We start from the raw sequence: 20522 nt of genomic DNA on the forward strand, positions 1-20522 counted from the left end.
AGTCAAGGCCCAGTGCTGCATCTGGATGGGCCATTGACTCTTGTATCTCATAAAGGTATAGTGTATAGTAAAACCTACATGTCCTCTCGTCTATTGCGGCCTTAGCGGAGGTATAAGGGCTAATGAGCCTTGCGGAGAAGCTCTAAAACCAGAGGACTGATGAAGGTTCATGGCGGCAAAAAGTGACAATAACCAAGCACCGGGCGAGTCATGCTGTTCGTCCTCGTCGAGGATAATGTTGTTGTTGTTAAGTTTGATGTCTTCCTCTGTAGAGGGTGTTTGTTCCACACTGTGTTTTCAGTCATGGATCAAAAGAAGCCATCTTTCCTTGTTATTGTCTTCTTCCCACACTTGATGGTTCAAACACAAGCTGCTATGCATCCTGCTCCTTTTCCTTATCAAACTCTGTTCTGTGTTCAGGTCATTCATCTCAGACTCTTTGTTTGGTGATAGTGAACATTTACACGACTGCGCTGGTCAGAAGCAGATTGTGTATAAAGAGGGATGACGTGTCTCAACTCCCTGCATTGTACAGAAATGAGGCCAAACTCTCCTGGACATTGGTGCTTCCATCAAAATTCTCTGTTGACATTGTTAGCCAGTCCAGTTAGAGTCTGCACATTAGCATGGGGCTTCAGGGTTTCGCCTCCAATCAATTGCAGTCAACAGTCTGAACTGTCAATCCCGATGGTTCTCCTCGTTATTATAGCATCTAATAACCTGTAAATGTATTTGTACTCTGACCTTTTCGTTGGACCTCTCCCATCTGCTAACATGGAGGGGATTTTGGCTTCTTTTAGCTGTGCTCTTCCTGACGTTTTGTTTCTACCTGATTCATAAAATGAATCACCTTTTGTTTTGGACTGCAAAATCTACTGTGGCAATGGTCACACTTGGGATTGGGGAAAGAGGGGAGCCAATTTGAGTAATGCTCAGGTTTCTCCTTGACTGGGCATACTACAGGGTTTACTTAAGTCGGTATGTTGATTATTAAGCTTCACCTTCACCCTTAGATTAATTCTTTGGTCAGACGTTTTTAGAACCCCTCAAATTTTGAAGCTCAATATCTCGGTGTTTCTGAAGTTAAAGCAAAGAATGAATCGATTGTAGGAAACCAGCTTCACAGGGTTGAAGTCTGGAGACTGTGTCGGTCTTTCCCTCTCGGTTTTGGGTCATTATCTTGCTGTGGTTTGAACCCCTGACCAACGAGTCCTTCCTTATGTTTCATTTTTTATTCTCACATTCTGATACCATTATGCACTGCTGCTATTTGCAGTGAAGTATTGTTTAAATAACGCAACACAGGGTGTCGTAACAGAGTTTCTTCTATCACTGCCTCTGTGCAGACAGACAGTTTGCAATTGTTTACTTAATTTACAAGACTTAATATAGTTTCGTTGCTGCAGGAAATCTGTAAAGTTGGGGAAAGGATGTCAGACTTAATGGCCCCCCTGGAGTGTATGATAACATTTTAATTTGTGGTTTGTTTTTCTTGGTTTCAGGGTATTTCCTGCAGACCCTGCTCCCGCCCTCCCGGCGTTCCTTCCAGGGCTGCATGCAAGCGATCCTGGTCGATGACCAACTCGCCGACCTCCACGCGGTGGAGAAGGGCACCGTGGGCGCATTCGAGAATGTCAGCCTGGACATGTGTGCCATCATAGACAGGTAAGAGTGATCAGTACTGCATGCACACACACACACACACAGACACATCCACCCACTCAATCATTCATAAATGAAAATACTCACTCCAGTCGTATGCAGAGCACGAAAACGATGGGTTTCATAAATCAAGTGGCTCTAAATTGGAAGAGCCGCATGGCAAACAAGACTGTTATGTAGACTCTAAATTCTTACCCAGAGAGATATAACTCAGGGCTGTTGAACAAGTGCATGTGCGGCTGGTTTGTGTTTGCTTATCAGACTGATAAATTTATATAAATGAAGCGGGGGGGGGGGGAGAATTCACGCCGTGAAAGGGGATGTATGCAAATACAGATGGTATTTCGCTTTAAACCAAAAGTAAAGAGTAGGTTTGATTTCCTTAAAAAACACTCTGATCTTAATCAAACATCAGAAATGAGACGCTCATTTGTCTTTTTCTTTGCCAAGTACGCCGGCGCTGGAGAATTCTGAGCAGCATGTCTCAATGTTGGCTCACCGGAAGAATTCAGTTCAACTTGTTGACATTTCAATTTATTTCCTTGTCATGGACTAGACAAACACATTGGGACAGATTTGCCATATATAGAATCGGCCAAGCCTTCAGCTGCATTTGAGAGCTTCCTCACACAGGGTTTGATGTGGGGGGGGAGCAAAACGGTTACATTTCTCGGGCTGGTTCTACCCTCAGCGATTACCTCCTCTTCCATGTTAAGTAGTGGTAGTTATCCGTCGGGCGTGAAGAAGCGATTCGGCGAATGTCCTGAAGGAGAACATGAAGGGGAAGCGACAATTAGGAGTTGACCTTGCGCTGATTGGAGCAGCATTCACCCTGCGCTGAGCGATTAGTTTTTTAGATCAGATTTGTCGATAGCACTTACCTTCATCAATATCCCTGCCCTGGAGAAGGAGACACCGGCTGCCAATGCTTGATTTAGATCAATCCTGTTCTCACTTTAAGAGGCCTGGCTCTTTGCGATGCTGCTCTTTGTGCTAATATAGATAGGCACGTTTGAAAAAGCTTTTTTACGTGACAAACTTTTCAGTTATACTCTAACCCTAATTTTCAAATAATTTACTAAAAGTTGTAAAATTATACTGAAAAGCCAGAACGATTAAAAGTTGAAGTTCCGTGTTTTATATCACTAAAGGCGAAGTGAAGATGTTGCTACTTTATAGTTTACTTGTACATAAAAGCCTTTAAACTTTTAAAATGCATTCACCGTGTGATTGGGTTTGTGTGTGTGTCTGTGTTACCCTGTTGTGTTGTCAGTAATATACTGCGCCGTTGCTTTTCTCAGATGGATGCATGATGGCGCACGGTCACCCCAGACTATGATTGACCGCGCTCGTGTGTGTTTATGAGATATTTCATACAAACACAATACTCAGAGACAAGGAACAAGGGGTTGCCGCTCCCCCTGATCCACAATAACTCACACATGAGTGTACAGCTCATGAAAGCATGGCACCTGAAAGCACAGCGCACACGTCCAGATCAATCATGTGACACGTGCTATTGACAGCAGCGTGAGGTCAGGCGCATTGATCGGGGCAGAGCAACACATTTAAACGGCCGATGACCGGACATTAAATATCCGTCTTCACCTTTTTATCCCTTGAGAGTAGCGGGGGGGGGGAGCTGGAGCCGATCCCAGCTGACTATGAGCAAGAGGTGTGGCACATCTCGGACAGGTCGCCACTTAATGACGTTAGCTGAGTGAGGGAGCACACAGGAAGACCCCTGGCTACACTTCCACACTTTAAATATGATACCACATCTTCCTTATGTCATTGCTCATGATTATGATCACTGATGATGTCACAACTGTGCGGACATGATTACTGTCGTTGTGGGTCTGTAAATTGAGCCTATCAAGCTGTGTTGTAACAATGTCCTGTATCTACACAGACATTCTGAATAGGCAAAAACATAGTTGCTTATTTAACCAAACATTTTTTTTCCCCCTATAACCTTGATACCTCAACCAAAACATGTATGATTCTTCCAAACCTTGTCTGGTGTGACAGTTTGGAACATAATCCCTCCAGCCATTACATTTCCTTGAAAACCCATTTGCTTTTGCAATTTAAGAGTATTATTTTTAGCCCAATTATTATTTTTTCAGTTATTGGATTACTGAACGAGGAAGTAATAGTCTGGTGATTTAATCGTGGCTTAAATGTCAAAATGTCATTCCCCCGCTGCTGCTGCTGCCGTGGTGCCATTAAACCCTCAGATTTTCTCTTTCGGCATCGGAGAGGGAAAATAAAACCCAATATTATTTGGTCCCATCTCGCTATAGTTAACCAGAAGTAACTGCAAACTGGTTTCTGGTGTTATCTATAGGATGTTTCACAACTGGAGCATTGTTTAACAAAGTCAACATAAATGCAGGTGTACCACAGCAGCTGTGTGATACATCACATTTAAAAAAGATTGTTCTCATTCGTCTTCCTCACTGTAGCGTATATCGTGTTTAATATTCCCACGACTAGAGCTGCTGTGGTTACCATGAGCGATGGATCTTTTGACCATCTTTTTAAACGCCTGAAACCCTGTGTGTAAAAGATCAGAGGTGTTTGTCCGACGCAGCCCCAGCATGAAATTCAGTGAAACACTTCAAAGCCGAAATCGGACTGTGTGCATTAAGGGCGGAGCGTTGTGACACCTGGAGGCAGAAAAGAGAGCAGCACGTCGGGATCCATGAGGTCGGTCCGATGCTGAGACCGAAGCCTGAGACCATCCTGCAATTACCCCGCAGGGCCACTGCAACCACACTGCGGTGGAGAAGTGTGTCACCTTTAAGTGCGACTGTAGTTTAGAAACTGTTATTATGGCTGAGTGTGGTGCATTTCCACGGCTGACAGTTGCTAACAGCAGTGGTCCTTTGGTCAGATTTTCAGAACGACCCGTCGTGAAGGTAGCGAGTCGTCCACAACTGTCTGCTCTCACCTCTGCTATTATCCAAGCGCCATTACTTCAGATGTTGTGTGTGTGTGTGTGTGAGCCCTGCAGTCCTTTAGGTGGGCCCTGTTCCACCATGGAAGATGAATGGGCGCAGTGTTACCATCGAACTAATCAGAATGTCTTTGAAGGCAGCTCAATAGCCCTGTCTGACCTCTTTTTGATCAATGCCGTTCTACTGTGGGATTCTCTTTGGGCTGCGAGGCCGTTGGAAGCAAAACACACGCACACACACACACACACACACAGGCGTCCACACACACAATATCATCCTCACACAAACAGGAGGCAAGACTGTGCGCATGCAAATTCATTCACGGCACAATGTCACCGTTATTCTAAGGGTACCACAACGGCACATGCAGCGGCACATGAAAGCAGACACACGCTCCAGAGCTTCTCCATCCGCCGCCATTCGACTTAGTTGTTTTTCCTAACACACACAGTCTAGAACACACAGGTTTTGTCGATGAACTTTACTGCTCACAGATTTCTGGGCATAATGACCCTTTTGTGCTTTTTTCCGTGCTTGTCGATTGGAACTCATTATGAAAGCAAAACACAATTTTGTCCTGCCCTTGATGGCCGGCTGAAGCTACAGATTTGTTTTTAATTTGCGGTACATGCAATGGCTTGTCGAGGAAATCAAGATAATTCGATTTTTTTGTGTAAAACAAATGACAGAGTTAAACGACTTGGTTTGTGTGCTTTTTAATGTCTCTTTATTGATTTATTATTATCATTTAAAACAGTGGATGTTGCTCTCCACCGCTTTTAGGCACTTACAGTTCAATGAATGCAACGTTGCTCTCAGGCATGCACTGAGCTCCTCCTAAAGTTTTCCGGGGGGGGGGGGGGGGGGGGCCGTATGTGAAAACACAAATGTACGAGTCAGTTACTCCAGACAATCTGCAGAGTAGTTCCTGCCAGACGCTCCGTCACAACCCTGGATAATGTCAGAGCCCATGTGAGAATACAGCCGGATCATGTCCGCGGGAAAACCTTGATATTTTCCAACCTGTATGTCTCTGCATCAGTCAACAGCGTCTTAAAGAATGCAGTGTCCTCAGAGAGGAGCTGGATGATCCATTTCCAAATATCTCCCTCAGTCTACACATGCATTACTGCTCTCACTTGTATGCACACATATAACACAGTGCATAAAACATGAGCCTCTGTATTTCACCCACACTGTCTAACTCTGAAAGTAGGAAACTGCATCCCAACCAACAATGTTCCCAGTTAAAGATGATTCACTGTCAGTGAACTCGTCATGTATCACACGGAGAAGCCCGTATAGTTGTGTCAGCTTCCAAGTCGCCGTGGCTGTGACACACTGATCATCATGTCCCCCTCCGGAGAGGAAGCGTCTCTCTCACCGCATGACTTAAGAAGAAACTCAGCATTTTAAATGACCCCTGTAGCTCACGAGTCGGTGTTTGTTTTTCTTCCAGCTGGTTTTGCTCTTATCATTACTGTGTTTGTTTGTGCGTATGTGTGTGTGTGTGTGTATGTGTGTGCGTGCATTCGCTTCAACACCACAATGCCTCGGGATGCGTCCCTGCTTAAAGCCCGCAGGCAGATCAAACCGCAGGACTTTGATTTGCTCAGGATGTCAATAGGTATTCAAATTTCATCAAGAAAGGCGGTGATGTCTTAACTACAGTGTGCTTCATGCTGTGTTCACACTGAGGCAGATAACACTGTTTACTTGCCCCTGCACTCTTTCATTTGAAGTGCTTTCTGAAGTGCAGATACTGAATTGGGACGATAAAGTTCCTCCTAGTTTGACTAAGAAAACCCAACATTGTGCACTAGAGCCAGAAAGTTAATCCACATGTGGATCTTTTTTTCATCCTCATCTCTGCTGCTGCCCAGTTTGATAGAACTAGTGCAGTGCCCTCAAACCTGTATTTCAGAGGTCTGTTGAGCAATCGACACAATTTCACAGCCGCCAGGACTGAGATCACCACCTGTGTCAGACCTGTGTCAGTCTGATACGGTGAAATTCTAATGATCAGGAACAGTTAGATGCCAGCGCTGTAGTTTACTCGAGGTCGTGGAAGAAGACATCCTCAACTCAGTCTGCACACGAGAAGCTGTTCGGCTGTTTATTCAGATTTTATGAATATTGAACAAGTCACTTTTCCAAATTGCACCAAATTTGACACTACACTTCCTCGGACCATCACCAATACACAAATCAAGTGCAGCTGACAACAGGTTGTGATAACAGACAAAAGCACAGGTTGGAGGCATTGTTCAATAAATATAATACAGATTTACTGCAAGGTCCTAACTGCTTCCTGCTGGTTGAAATGACCAGTAATTTCTTGACAGTCAAATACTGGATTCAAGCGACCACATCTCAGTTTTTACTTGTCCACACTGTAATAGCCAGACAAAAAAAAAAAAAAATCTAAAAGTAGGAAAGAGTGTGAAAATCGTTGTTTTAGAATTAAACAAAAGGCCAAAACAGAGAGAGAGATTTATTTTAGGTAACCATCTGCGTGACTGCTCCATGTTGCTGTAGCTAAGTGGAGCTGGTGGGGGGGCTGTCTAACTGCTATTCTTATATAAATTGACGTGTTTGCCCTCACTGTTGGATAGTATAAATATAACGACTTTTAAATCCTGCAGTTGGTTAAGCCATGCTCGGGAATTAAGATGCGTTTACATGCTGATGCAGGTGACCCCCTTTAGTCTGATTCTTTGAACCCGATCGATTTCCCGATTTAATCTGCACCACAGAGTGAGAGAGTCATTACACTATGAAAACATTGTACCCTTCACACAATGAAGTGGACGGCCTGTGTTCCAGGAGTCCACAGTCCGTCCACTTCATTGTGGGTTAAATCCGATATCCACAAAAGTTGCTTGAAGGCAGTGAAATGTGTCCTGAAGGAGCCCATCAAATGTTGATGCAGATCCGGATCAGTTGTTGGATTCAGGAAAATTGTGATCACTTATCTAAGGAATAATGCATGGATCTTGACGGGAAAGCAAATGAGTCACATTTAGACAACTCATTTCTATGAGTGTGTCCAATTAGGTGAAGCCTATTGGATTTAAGCTGGCATTTCATGAGATATTATAACCAGTATTGAATCAGGCTTTGATGTAGAGCAGAATTTGTGTTTTTTTTCCATCCTTTTAAGGCCGGCACATGTTCACAAAATCCTTTGAATCTCTCTCTCCATCTGTCCAGGTGTATGCCTAATCACTGTGAACACGGCGGCCGGTGTAAGCAGACGTGGGACAGCTTCAGTTGTACCTGCGATGGAACGGGATACAACGGAGCCACGTGTCACACTTGTAAGTACAGGAGAGAGAGAGAGAGAATGTGTGTGTGTGTGTTCTTGAGGTTGTGTGTCCCTCCCTTACCCTCACATTATTACCACTGTGTTCTGTTCCTCGTCTTTTTCTTCTCTTGCCTTCATTTGTCCGCCTTCATGTCATTTTAGCCACAATTCTCAGCAGAGCGACAGATGCACTTTTGAAGTGTTCAGAGGTCAGACTTGTGTACTTTGAGGAGAAGAAAAACCCACCAGCAATAACACAACAAGAGAACACAGGCAGAGAGAGAGAGAAACAAAGCCAGAAAGGATTTTTTTTTTTGAAGGCTTAAGAATGGTCCCTTCGTCCGTGTTCTACAAATGTATAAAATAAAAGAGGGTGAGAGAGAGGACATTTAGTGTGAAGAAGAATGTGAATGACTCATAAGTCACAAAACTTTATTTTAACATTTATAACAAAAAATAGCCGGAGTTCGCTTTTACATGTTGATACTATTACTATAGTGGGTCGTTGTTATATAAATGTTCATTTATTCTGCAAGAGTATCACATTTCCGATGACTACAAATTCTTGAGTTTGAAGATTTGCTACTTTTTTTTGTAGTATGTCATCAGATATCAGATGCCTGCAGGTTTTGGACAGTTTTGGAAACAAGCCACTTTAATAGCAATGGTCAAATAATGTCATGATAGAGATTGAAGGTATAAAACAGGACAGCAGAAATATCCATACATGTCTATCATCTTTTTCCACTTAACCAAGGTTGGTTCATGGTTTCAGCAGTCTAATCTGGGTGATCCAGACCTCCCTTTTCTTAGCCCAAAGGCTTTCTAATAAAATGCTCAAACCACCTTAACTAGCTTCTCTCAACGCGAACGAGCAACAGCTTTACTTTGAACTTCAGGTCCAAACCCTTCTGTTCGCTTGCTTGTATCCATGATCTCATTCTTTCAGCCACTACCAGCTGCTGATTTCCATGGGAGAGGGTCCCAGCTAAGAGGCAGAACAGATGTATGACTATGTTATAAAAAGCCTATTCACCCCAATAAGATGCCCAGGCCACCTTAAAAGGCTTCAGTAGATGCGAAGCAGCAGCAGCTCTGTACTCCGAGCTCCCTCCGGCAGTCCAAGCTCCTCACTTGTATCCGTGATTCCATTTTTCTTTTCCACTGTCTAACTCATGACCGTAGACGAGGGTCCAAGCCGACAGAAATATTAGACATAAGAAAAAAACTGTAAAAGTAATAAAAAGCCAATAAGAAGAAACCTCTGATTTGCCTCAAAGCCAACTCTTTCAAACAGCTTTGCCTCAATCAAGAAAGTTTCACTCTTGCATCCGTCAATCTGAAGGTCCCCCCCCCCCCCCCCCCCCCCAACTCTGTTGTCTGTTTCTGTGTAAATCAACACAAACACAACATCAATATGTTGTCAGATAGATTGCTGGAGAGTGTGGGATAAGACACTTCTTCTTGACAGGCTCTGAATAGAGACTGGCAACCACATAAAGCTCCCTTCTGGAGGAGGGAACAAAAGAGCATCTGCAGACATTCATGTGCCGTTTGAGATCCATCATTAAATTCTACAATATCATTAATCAATGCTCCATTTAGCAAGTAAAACAATGTAGATGTGAAATACCGACATTGGAAATGTAGAGAAGCGGATGCCAGCTTTCTCGGGGCAGTGATTCATCTATATTGTCTTAACATTGTCACTGTGGGTAGCATATGATATAAGTCCATCCCAGGACTTGTTCGGTATTTTGTAACCTGACACTAGAAATCCCAAACCCACAACAAGCCCCACTCTCAGAAAATAACAAGGATATCTTGCAAATCTCTTTCATGCTCACTACAGGATCAACTCTTCCTCCTCAACTGTTGGTTAAATCACGACAGAAGCGCCGCCACCCTCAGACCACAACAAACCACATTTACCACAGTGCTTTGAAATCATTATCATTAGCGATGAGATCTTTGTCATTGTTATGTGTTATTTAGCATTACAACTTCAGTAAATATACTTAAAGTCTTTCTCCCCATTATCCATCCAGCACCTACTACTTTTGAGTTTTTCTAAAACCTTTTTTCCCCCTCTCTTCTCCTCTTAACCTCCCCCAGCCATCTATGAGCCCTCGTGTGAGGCCTATAAGCATTTGGGCAGGTCCGCTGACACCTACTGGATCGACCCTGACGGCAGCGGACCCCTTGGCCCCTTTAAAGTCACCTGCAACATGACAGGTTTGTGTGTCAGAGTGCCTGTAATTATTGTTCTTGGTGTGTGTGTGTGCGTGTGTGCGCGCACAAGCAGTGTGTTCACACTACCCGACTCAGTCCAGACCCAGTGACCTGTGAGAGGAGAAAACTCTGCAGCGCTGCACATTCTTAACCTGCAATACCTGGGGTTTCCATGGCAACGCTGTCCCAGCTGACATTTAACTCTGAAGAAGAAGACACACACACAAACACACACACACAAACACCACAAACACATATGAAACAGACTTGTTATGTAAACCTGAGAGTGCTCCAATGGCCTGAGTGACACTTCTGTCACACAGACTCTCTCACACACATACACACACACACAAACACACACACACACACACAAACACACACACACACACACACACACACACACACGCATACACACACGGTTGAATAAGTAGTTTGTCTGAAACAGAAGAGCACGCAGACACAGCAAAGGCGAGACTTTTAATGAAATGTCACTGCCGTCCGCCGGCTAGCCCCTTGGTCACACTGGATTGCACACTCACTCAAAGACACACACACACACACACACACACACCTCACATCCCCCGACTGACAGTGGGAATGAACAGGGAGATGTCTGAGTGACTGGCTTATACCAAACAGTGCACAAGAGTCTGTTGAACCCTGGAGAACACAGAACAAACGTTACTGCCATGGCAACTGCATGGCACGTGTGTAGATATATCTTCATTTGAGTTATTTTGGATTTTCAAAATGTTTCTAAGAAATTGAAATCGTTAATATGAAAAATTCAGTAGTAAAAGTTAGAGCTGTTTCTACTGGTATTGCAAATGTGTTTAATGAATCAAACAAGTGATGTGCAGCAGGTTTGTTTCTTGCATTTGAAGAGTTGTTGTTTTTACCACGTTGCAACACTTGTGTACGTGTGTTTTTGTGTAAAGAGGACAAAGTATGGACGACAGTGATGAACAACCTGCCACCCAAAACTACAGTGACCGGCTCGAGTAGAGAGAGACGCACGGTCCTGCAGGTCAACTACAGCGCCTCTATGGACCAGGTAAGAAAACTGCCCCCTTGATTTGGTTTTGGTTAGAGTTTTCTAACCCCCCAATAAATGCTAAAAAAAAATTAGACAACATCATATTCTGAAAATATTGCTAGTTATTGTTGATATAAGAATCCCTCCTAACTGCACCTATTGTCAATGAGAGGGAAGTGAGTAATTTTTCCCAAGTCCATCTCGACCTAACAAAATAACAAGATCCTGGATCCACCCGAATCTCTGAATCCAGCTCTAAATGTATTGAGTTCTTCCTTGGGTTTAACGCCCCTCCACAAATTATCAGGAGAATCGTATCCGTAGTTTTTGAGTAGTCCTGCTGACCGTCGGATAAAAAAACATAACCTTTCATGCAGGCTGTGACCACTGTAACATTTAGGCTACAAACCAATATGTCTGCTGTCACAGGTTTGACAAATCTACACCAAGAGCAGCGTCTTATTCTCACCAGCTTATGACTGTGAGGAGAAAAAGTGCAATCCATTCTCAGGCTGCAGCCCCTCTACTCATCCAGTCTTAATTCTTTTCTAACACTTAATAATAATCCAACATAATAACCAGTGTATCACCTCGGGCCTCCACGCGCTGCCCCGGCTCTGCAACGTACGACTCCAACTACCCGAGTCTGCTCAGGAGTCAAATCTCTAATCTTTGTGGCGAGTGGCTATAGATTGCAGCTGTCACTCTCTCCGTCAAAAGCAAACTGCGCGCGAGCTTTGCGGCATTCAGCCCTCCGGTGAGGAGTGACAGCGGCTCCCACCTGCAGGGTGTACACGACGACTGAGTCACACGAGATGACACGGCCTGTGCGGCTGATCCGTCCTGTAATCACGTTTCCTCCTAACTCGTATGGATCGCTCGTTCCATTTTCAGCTTCTCGAAAATCATAACAACGTCCCTGTGCACTTCTTGTTTCATTTTGAAGGCTCGATAATTTGTGCTTTTCATGAAATTGACCGGTCTGGTTGAACGAGATAAAAGAATACGCGTGCCTTGTGTTTACAGTTGACCGCCATCACCAACAGCGCAGAATACTGTGAGCAGCAGATCGTCTACAGCTGTCAGAAGTCCAGACTGCTCAACACGCCAGGTAAAAGCCGGGGATGATGTCTCTATTTCAGATGGTTTGTTCCCATCTGCTCTTTTGTCTGGGGATATATGACAGAGGGAGGACACGAGTTAAAAGAAAAAATCTGAATTAATGAGGCATTACAAATGATGTGAATCATACGACGGGGCCATGGCCAGCTCTTAATCCAGCAAACACTGAAGCTTCTCTTGTGGCTCGTCATCACACAACTCATCACACAACACGCCACATCCTCACTTTCCAGCCTGAAACCAAGAAGTTGGGAAACTGCTGCTTCTGTTTTAGTTTGAAAAAAAGTATGTACTGGTTTAAATGGAGATTATTTTGAAATGATGATCAACAATGGAATGGAAACAACAACCAATCAATTTGTTTTGAGGTTACGTGAACGGTCATGTGATGGGTGTTTTCAGATGTGTTAGTTTGTCTTACTACCGACATGAGGTTTCAATGCGTGTGTGGACGGAGATGGTTTCAGTGTTGAAATAGGATGAGACATGAGATAGACATTATCGTCTCCTTGGGAAACTTGCCCTGGATGTGTCTACAGCAAAACAAAATCCAAAGTAGCAAATACATTTATCCATCACACATTCATTAACATTTTTAAATAGTTTTCTTTGAATTTCTCACTTATGTGTTGCTCTCGCCTCCGACCTGCCCCAACGCAGCACTGGAATACTAATGGTAGTACTTAAACAGACCATTGGAAATCAGTGGCATCATGGATGGGATCTTTCTCAGTAGATAAACTTGGATTACACTCATTTGCACTAAAATATAAGATAATGTACCTGAGCAAGCCTCGGGTTGAGTGTCAGTTTGGTGTCTTTCAAAATAGTTGTGTCATGTGGTTTGCCCTGGATCCGATATGTTTGATTTTGGTGTTCTGGTTGGTAGAGTAGAGTTTGAACAGGGGTTTTGTGTTGTTGTGTTGACGTACAGAGGAGCAGGGAGGAGAGCGTGCAGCTGTGCAGCTGCACGCTGCTGGAGACAGAAGAGACAAAGGCAGCAGCGTTTTACTCTTGTTTTGCTCAGTCTGTGTCAATGCCTGGTATTTAGTCTAATACACATACTTCATACACATACTTGCATACACACATGCACACAAAAAACAATCGCGCTTCATAAAGACAAGTCACCCCTGGCAATGAGAGTGAAAGAGGGAGAGAGAGAGACGATGGACAGGCGATGAGGGAGGTATCTAAAATTGCAGGTTTGTTAAATGTATATATAACATATACTGTGTATGTCGGTGTGTGTGTGTGTGTGTGTGTGTGCGTGTGTATTTGTGTTGTATTATTTGTGTGTCCATGCTCCATGATTGACATAGAAGGAGTAAAGCAATAGGTGGTTAGTAATAGTAGGGTATTAGTGCAGCAGACCAAAACTTTACAATTAACCTCCACTGCTCTGAGAGATGTCATCTACACACACCCAGACACTCTATTAATTTGCAATTTTTTCACACTGAGACGATGTTGCGTGAACTCTTGCATCCGAGATCATCCGCCCACCCACCAACCACGCACACACACACATTCAGTCAGTCCATCAGTCCTTCATTAACCACTGAAGTTTACTCTTGATTCAGTGTGTTGTAAGTTAGGGAAACCCAATTACCAGTCTAAGATGAGTGAGAATGTAGGCCCGGGAAAAATCATTTACCCCAAAATATGCTTCATAAATTAGCTGTCAGCTTTCATCAAGTTACACTGTCAACAGCATTTTTACTGCGTACCACACACACACACACACACACACACACACACTCCTATAAAGATGTACACTTGCATCTTGATCTCATCTATTACACCAGAGATGGCATTTAGAAAATAAACCAATTGTTAAATGGGAATTATATTCTGCCACCAGTGACACCCTTAATTTGAAATATGAGCCGTAATTGTCCTAATTGTCTGACCCCTCCCTCACCTGTTCCACGTCTTCTGCCCTTTGTATTACACCTCACAGAGACAGTTTGTCCCCCTGTCGAATGTCCTCATTCGCTGGATTGAAACGATGCATGCAGCATTACAAATACAGAGACACAACTTAGATAGACACACGGTCCAATGTACCCCCCAACCCCTCTTCCATCTCCCCTCTTCCTCCTTCATCTTCTGCATCCAAATGTATCAATTTGACCCATCTTTTCCCTGCACTTAATCCACACTTACCTCCCCACCCTGTTCTCACTTTGTACTTCTCTCCTTTATCATTTCAGGTCTCCAATTTCACCTCAACTTATTTTCTTCTTTCCTTTTTAAATCTTTTTTTTCTCCACTCTTTGTCTCTGCACCTGTCTGTCAGTGACTGTTGAACCCTATATCCAATGTGTCGGAGCCACAGCTTTGATTAGCATTCCTTACAACGTGAACAAGCTGTAAACAAGCAGTGGTTGAACAAACAGGTCCTCATGCAAATGCAAACCAAAGACTACATATACAAAATACCCAATTTGTTTTTTTTGGGGGGGGGATTGTGTGCACTTTGACCTATGTCCAATTTGCTAACATGGAGGAGGTGGAGTTTTTGACCTATACTGTAGGTAGCTACCAGGGGTCTATTGAGATAATTTGGGTTCTTTTTGAGGGAATCTGCCGTCCATGTTTATATTCGTTCATCGATGCGGGCTTGGTGCTGCATGTCACCAGTGGACGGATGCCTTCAAAGGTCTACAAATTCAAACGGAAAATGAAGAAACATTTTGACTCTGTCCTTCAGTTTCCTGAACCTGAGTCCCATCTGTCTGGCTGAGCCCTGTTTACTCAAGAATTCTGTGCTTGACCTTAACCTACCTGCAGAGAAGTTGATGGTTTCCCATCCTAACAGTTTTAAAGGCTCCAGTATAGGTCTGAACAACTCCTCTGCTTGGTACAGAGTCTTTAAGAGCCGTGACCCGTAATGAGAAATCAGTATAAACAACAAATTCAAGAATTCCTGTTGCCACACAACAATGTTGATGCAGCAAATGTTCAAAAGTTCACAACCAGTATATTTTAGTTAGCTTCCTGCTGTTTTCCATGAAGGTCAAACATGTAACATGCTCATCCACCTCCTGGACAAAGCTTGTTATATTTGACAGATTGGTCACTGCACGAGGCAACTGTGATGTCACTTGCTAGATGTGCGTTGATGCACTGCAGTCTCCTCCTAAAGGACGGATGCTGTTGCATCAGAAGAACACAACTACACCATCAGGAAAATGCAAGAAAGAGAGGTAACAAAAAGTTGTAGGACCGGCTTGTTTCCTCCAGGAGCACCGCTTCGGGCTCGTGTGCACTTCTTTGCCTTAATAAACCATTCCCAGAGGTTTTTCCATAGAGTGCCTTGTCTTCACTAAACGTCTCTGCAATATCCCTCCAGGAGCCATGCTGGAATTGCTATGCTCCCTGATTAATGACGTTAAATAAAGTATAGTATATGTAGATCATGTGTCAAGATCTAAATGCCATTTCTGGATAGGACAGGAAAAACAAGCATTATTTAGGCTGTGTGTTGTTCACGTGTGCATTGGCACTACCCTTGCCATTGGACAGAAAACAGAACTACAAATTGTATAATACGTAAATGATCTATATGCACATGCACACACCTTTGCAACCCAGAGATTTTGTCAACATATGGAAACCCTTTGTTTCTCTCTTTATTTGTCATGACTTGCCTGAAGCAATGATAGAATCATTTAAAGCACCCTGGTTAATGAAGAGAGAAATGTTTCTATCAGATAAATGAGCTCATTAGTTCCAGTGAGCTGTGCCTCGGTAAGACTTACTGTAAGTGCCTGATGAACGGGGCAACACAGGTTCTCTGCACGTACGAGGATGATTTGGGCAAATTGCTCCCAAAGTCAGCCTGTGCCTTTTGTAAATATTCATCTTTAAAAAGTTTTGCAAATGTAACGTAAAACGTGTCAATAATGACATAACAACAGAATGACGTCACTTCCTCTGTCACTGCCTCCAATTATAACTTTATCAGTGACCGAGTTAAGCATAACACTTTCACACATTGGATGATTATTACATTGCCGACTCTGACAATTTTTTGTCTGAATAATATAATGGTGTGTCATTTAGTTGTTTAATCAAGCAGTCAAACTTGTTTCATTCACAGAGGATGTAGCAAGACTGGCAGCAAAATTCAATTATAGAAAGATGTTAATGTTTTCAGATAATAACCCGACCGGCCTCAAAAATGAGATCGCAGAAACCGCGACACGTCCACCTCCTCTGTGAAGGAGAGATTTCCCCCCGCTGTCAGCAAAACCACCCAACCAATTAATCTGGGGTGATTTCACAAAGTTGCGATTGTCAGAGCCACTCTCTGTCCCGTCCTGTACAAAGTTATTGGGTTACTTGTAAAAATGCTTTGAAGTGCCATTATTTCAGGACATTGTAGGATTTTGTTACGTTAGCATTTTTTATTGGCTGTTAAAATGTTACAGGTCGCTGAAGACGAGTTGTGAGTAGGTGATAAGCAGCTCGATGGGAGCGTTGGATGATCGGAGGAGAAATAGATTCACGGACTGGAGGGAAAGAAAGAAGGGGAGAGAAAAAGCAATTGGAAATCCTGTTTTGCTGTTACACAGAGCGGTCAACACAGACTGCGCTCAGTGTAAAAGAAGGGACGTGTGGCAAGTGATTAAATGGCTTACCATAGAGCTGAGAACAACACTTGGAGCACAAGTTGTAATATGATTTAATCAGTTTTCCTCAGCATCATATTAATGAGTTTGTACTGCTAATAACATGTAATATATTTGTTGTTGTTAAATACATGGTCGGGCTATATAAATACTACTGCTAATTATAATAATGACAATAATACATATATATTTTATGAAGCACCTTTCAAAACAGTCCTTACAAAGAGGTCAAATAAAAGAACTACAAATCAAACATTAAAAGAAAATAATAGCAGCTGTAATGATAAAGCATAATTTGAAGGTCATGGCAAAAGAAAAGGATAAAATATGCATCTAATGCATTTTATCAATATATGTATTTTTTTATATGAGTGAATTCAATAATTATTGCAATAAATGTCACATTGTTATTTTATTTTAGTTAAAGCACACGTTTTCTCCTTTGTGAAGGTTTTGGTTTTATACTCTTTATGCACAGAAGGACACTAGAACAAATCTGGTGTAGATCATTTGTGAGTCATACTTTGTCACTGTGCTGACACAATAAAAAATAATTGTATTGCTATATATTGTCGTTGTTTTGCATTGGATGAAACCTTTTATTGCGAAAATTGTTGCGCTTTCACTAGTCACTTTATTTGTTGCTTGTTTGCAACTGATATAACAGGATAGATAATCAATGGATTACATTGCAAGAGAGAGTTTTTTTGTCATATTCACAGATCTCCCTGGGAATAATTCAAGGGTCTTGATGAATAAAACACATTTTAGAAACGTATATCCATGAGAGCTGAATGGGCCTCAGGGGAGTTGTGCGCTGGACTAAGATTTGTAGTGCGTGTTCTCTTAATATATTCTTCACTGTGGGACATATTGAATGTTACACGCTACCTGACCACCAGCATGTTCTTCAAATGGCTGTATGAAGTCCGGCGTTAAAGTCTCTGACCCTTAACAACCGACATGTGCAGAAACACGGGTTATAAAATTGGTCTTTGATGTAACAAAAAGGTTACGAGAGAAGGAGGAGAGGAGAGAAACCTTGGGTGTCCATAGATATGAGACGAGTGCAGCTCAGGATAATGTGGCTGTGTGTATGCTAGGCGTTGTTGCCGTCCTCTCCTTGGGCACTTCTGGTCTCAATTATTGCCTCAGAAGCCACAGTGATATTCCACACATACACACACACACACACGCACATGGTCACAGCTCTTGAATTGCACCCTAATGACTTTATTCAGAGCCACCAGTTAACAACTTGTTTGTTTTTTTTCCTCGTTTTTGGTTTTTGATGTTCATCATTAGACTGTACAGATATAGCAGCAGCAGATGATTGCTTTTTCTCTGTGTGTGTGTTCGGATGTGTGTGTGTGTGTGTGCGTGTGTGTGTATATGTGTGTGTTGCTGCGTGTGTGCGCAAAAACAACAGGTACCGATGATGGTGCAATGCTGTGAAATGCGTACGAGTATAGATGACATCCGAACTGCAAAAGTCTGTTAATTATGTTTTATTTTGAAAAATAAGGCCCTTAACCAGTCTTCTATAAGTTGTGCTCGCTCCTCTGCAGTTTGCCTTTAAAGTCAACTCACACCTCTTTCTTAGTTTTTAGATTTTTGCTGGTTTTACTGCTGATGCAAAGGAAAAAAATATATAAATGTTTATTCTGGGCCTGGTCATTGGTTTTTAACTATATTGGGGATTATGTAATTATTAGTTTATGTCATGTGTTCTTTTTATTTTAGCCTATTGTACTCGCACGCTGCCCGATTGTGCCACGTCTTTCATTACCCGACTAACGTTCTGGTTACAGTGTCATTAAATTGTGAAAGCGCTCCAGGCAAGAAGCAAGTCAGGGGCCGGGAGAGAACAAGGGCTAATATATCGAAGTACAAGGGAAAGGAGAACCATCACCAGAGGCCTCGGGGCATCTCTCTCGCTCTCCCCATCAACCCAGCGTCTGACTCTCTCTTCTTCTTTTTTTTTTCCACCTCTCCTCTCTTTACCCCCTGTAGACAAGATGCTAATTAACGTTAAATTATCCTCTCTATCTTTCCCTGCTTTAAATGCAGTGATGAGAATCTGTCTCCTCCTCAAGGTTGCAGGCGGCGTTTTGGCCCTCCGACCCCAGGGGGGGCGATGGGGCGCCCGCTCGCTTGATAAGAGGCGCTCGTGGCTGACGCATTAAGTTGGGCTTTATATAGCGATAGGAAATTAACTGATGGAATTGGCCTGAGACGTTTCTCCTGTCGCTCACATATAGGTTAGAAGAGAGGGCACTTGAACGCAGACGAGGTGGTGGTGGGAGAAGGTTTGCTAATAGGAAACAGCAGGAGTGTATGTGTGTGTCGTTGGGTGTGTGTGTTAGATTTTCAAACCTGTGTGTGTGTGTGTGATTGTGGACAAGCGAGCGAGCCTCTCTTTTTGTGACAAAGTGGTGTTTAGTGAGAGAAACCGGTCAACAAAGTGCGATCCGTCACCGCGGAGCCCACATCATTTACATCCCATAATGTGTGCTCTCTGTTCGCTGTTGCCTCGGTAATGCGTCATTGCCTGGGATAATGCTGTCATATGTTGTGTTGACAGAGTCGTGTGTCTTATCCCGGCCCGCCTCTGCCTACCTGAGAGCCACACTCACTGCTTATAGCTACACAGGCACAGGTGTCAAAGTAAAACAGTATAACACTTTACAGTACATTAAGTTGGAGTAATAAGCTGTTTGCCAGGCCAGCATCTCTCTTTTCCCTCTCTCTCTCTCTCTCTCTCTCTCTCTCTCTCTTATTTTCTCGGTTTTCCTTTCCCCTGAACTTCTTCTTCTCTCATAGTTTCACGAACTTATGAAAGTCACTCTCCGTTTTTTGGGGGGATTGTAAATGGGAGTGTAATTAGTCTGGTGTTGGTGTGTATAGATTCATAATATGTGCCTGGTGGAACTGTTTGTAGATACATCACCAACCGCTGGTGAAACTTTGGATGTGTGTATCTGTATCGGTTGTAGCACCTCTCTGTAGCAGTGTTTGTATTTGTTGTGCAATGTGTGTGTGTGTGTGTGTGTGTGTCTGTGTATGTGTTTGAGCTGTCCATACCTGCTGCCCATAGGCTGTAGCGCTCCCTAGCATGTTAAATAATCCCCCCTAGAACAAACATCACAAACTCTGTTTTAACACAAAGACAAAAATCAACAATCATGGAATTTACCCCATCAGAGGAAAAAAGTGTTAATGATTAATATCAATCAATAAATCAATTTTTTGTTTTTATAGCCCATATTCGCCAAATCACAATTTGTCTCATAGAGCTTTAACAAGATGGAACATCCTCTGCCCTTATGTCCCTTTCATGGACCCCTCCCCCTGTGAGAGCAGGGTCGAGGAACTCTTCTAAAAATCTTAAAAATGAGCGAGAACACATAGTTCAGACTAGAATATTAACTGTAATTCCTTCAAAAAACAGAGTTTCCACAGCCGAACAAACCTGGATGGAATCCGTTTTCCAGTCATACGTGGATAATACAAATTGCTCTGGGGGAAGGTGTTGCGCTTTCCTTACAAGCAGTTTACAC

At 43.0% G+C, this 20522-nt stretch overlaps 1 protein-coding gene across 1 annotated transcript in view; it reads left to right on the plus strand.

Annotated features, from left to right (window-relative positions):
* Positions 1-20522, plus strand: part of cntnap2a (contactin associated protein 2a) — a 305794-nt gene that overhangs the window by 196779 nt on the left and 88493 nt on the right. Inside the window, exons 11-15 of the mRNA XM_062379226.1 lie at positions 1503-1665; positions 7839-7945; positions 10048-10167; positions 11103-11218; positions 12227-12311. Coding sequence (XP_062235210.1) covers positions 1503-1665; positions 7839-7945; positions 10048-10167; positions 11103-11218; positions 12227-12311 — 591 coding nt within the window. The remainder of the gene's footprint in view (positions 1-1502; positions 1666-7838; positions 7946-10047; positions 10168-11102; positions 11219-12226; positions 12312-20522) is intronic.

Source organism: Platichthys flesus, chromosome 21, assembly GCF_949316205.1.
Source record: "Platichthys flesus chromosome 21, fPlaFle2.1, whole genome shotgun sequence".
Classification (NCBI taxonomy): Eukaryota; Metazoa; Chordata; class Actinopteri; order Pleuronectiformes; family Pleuronectidae; genus Platichthys; species Platichthys flesus.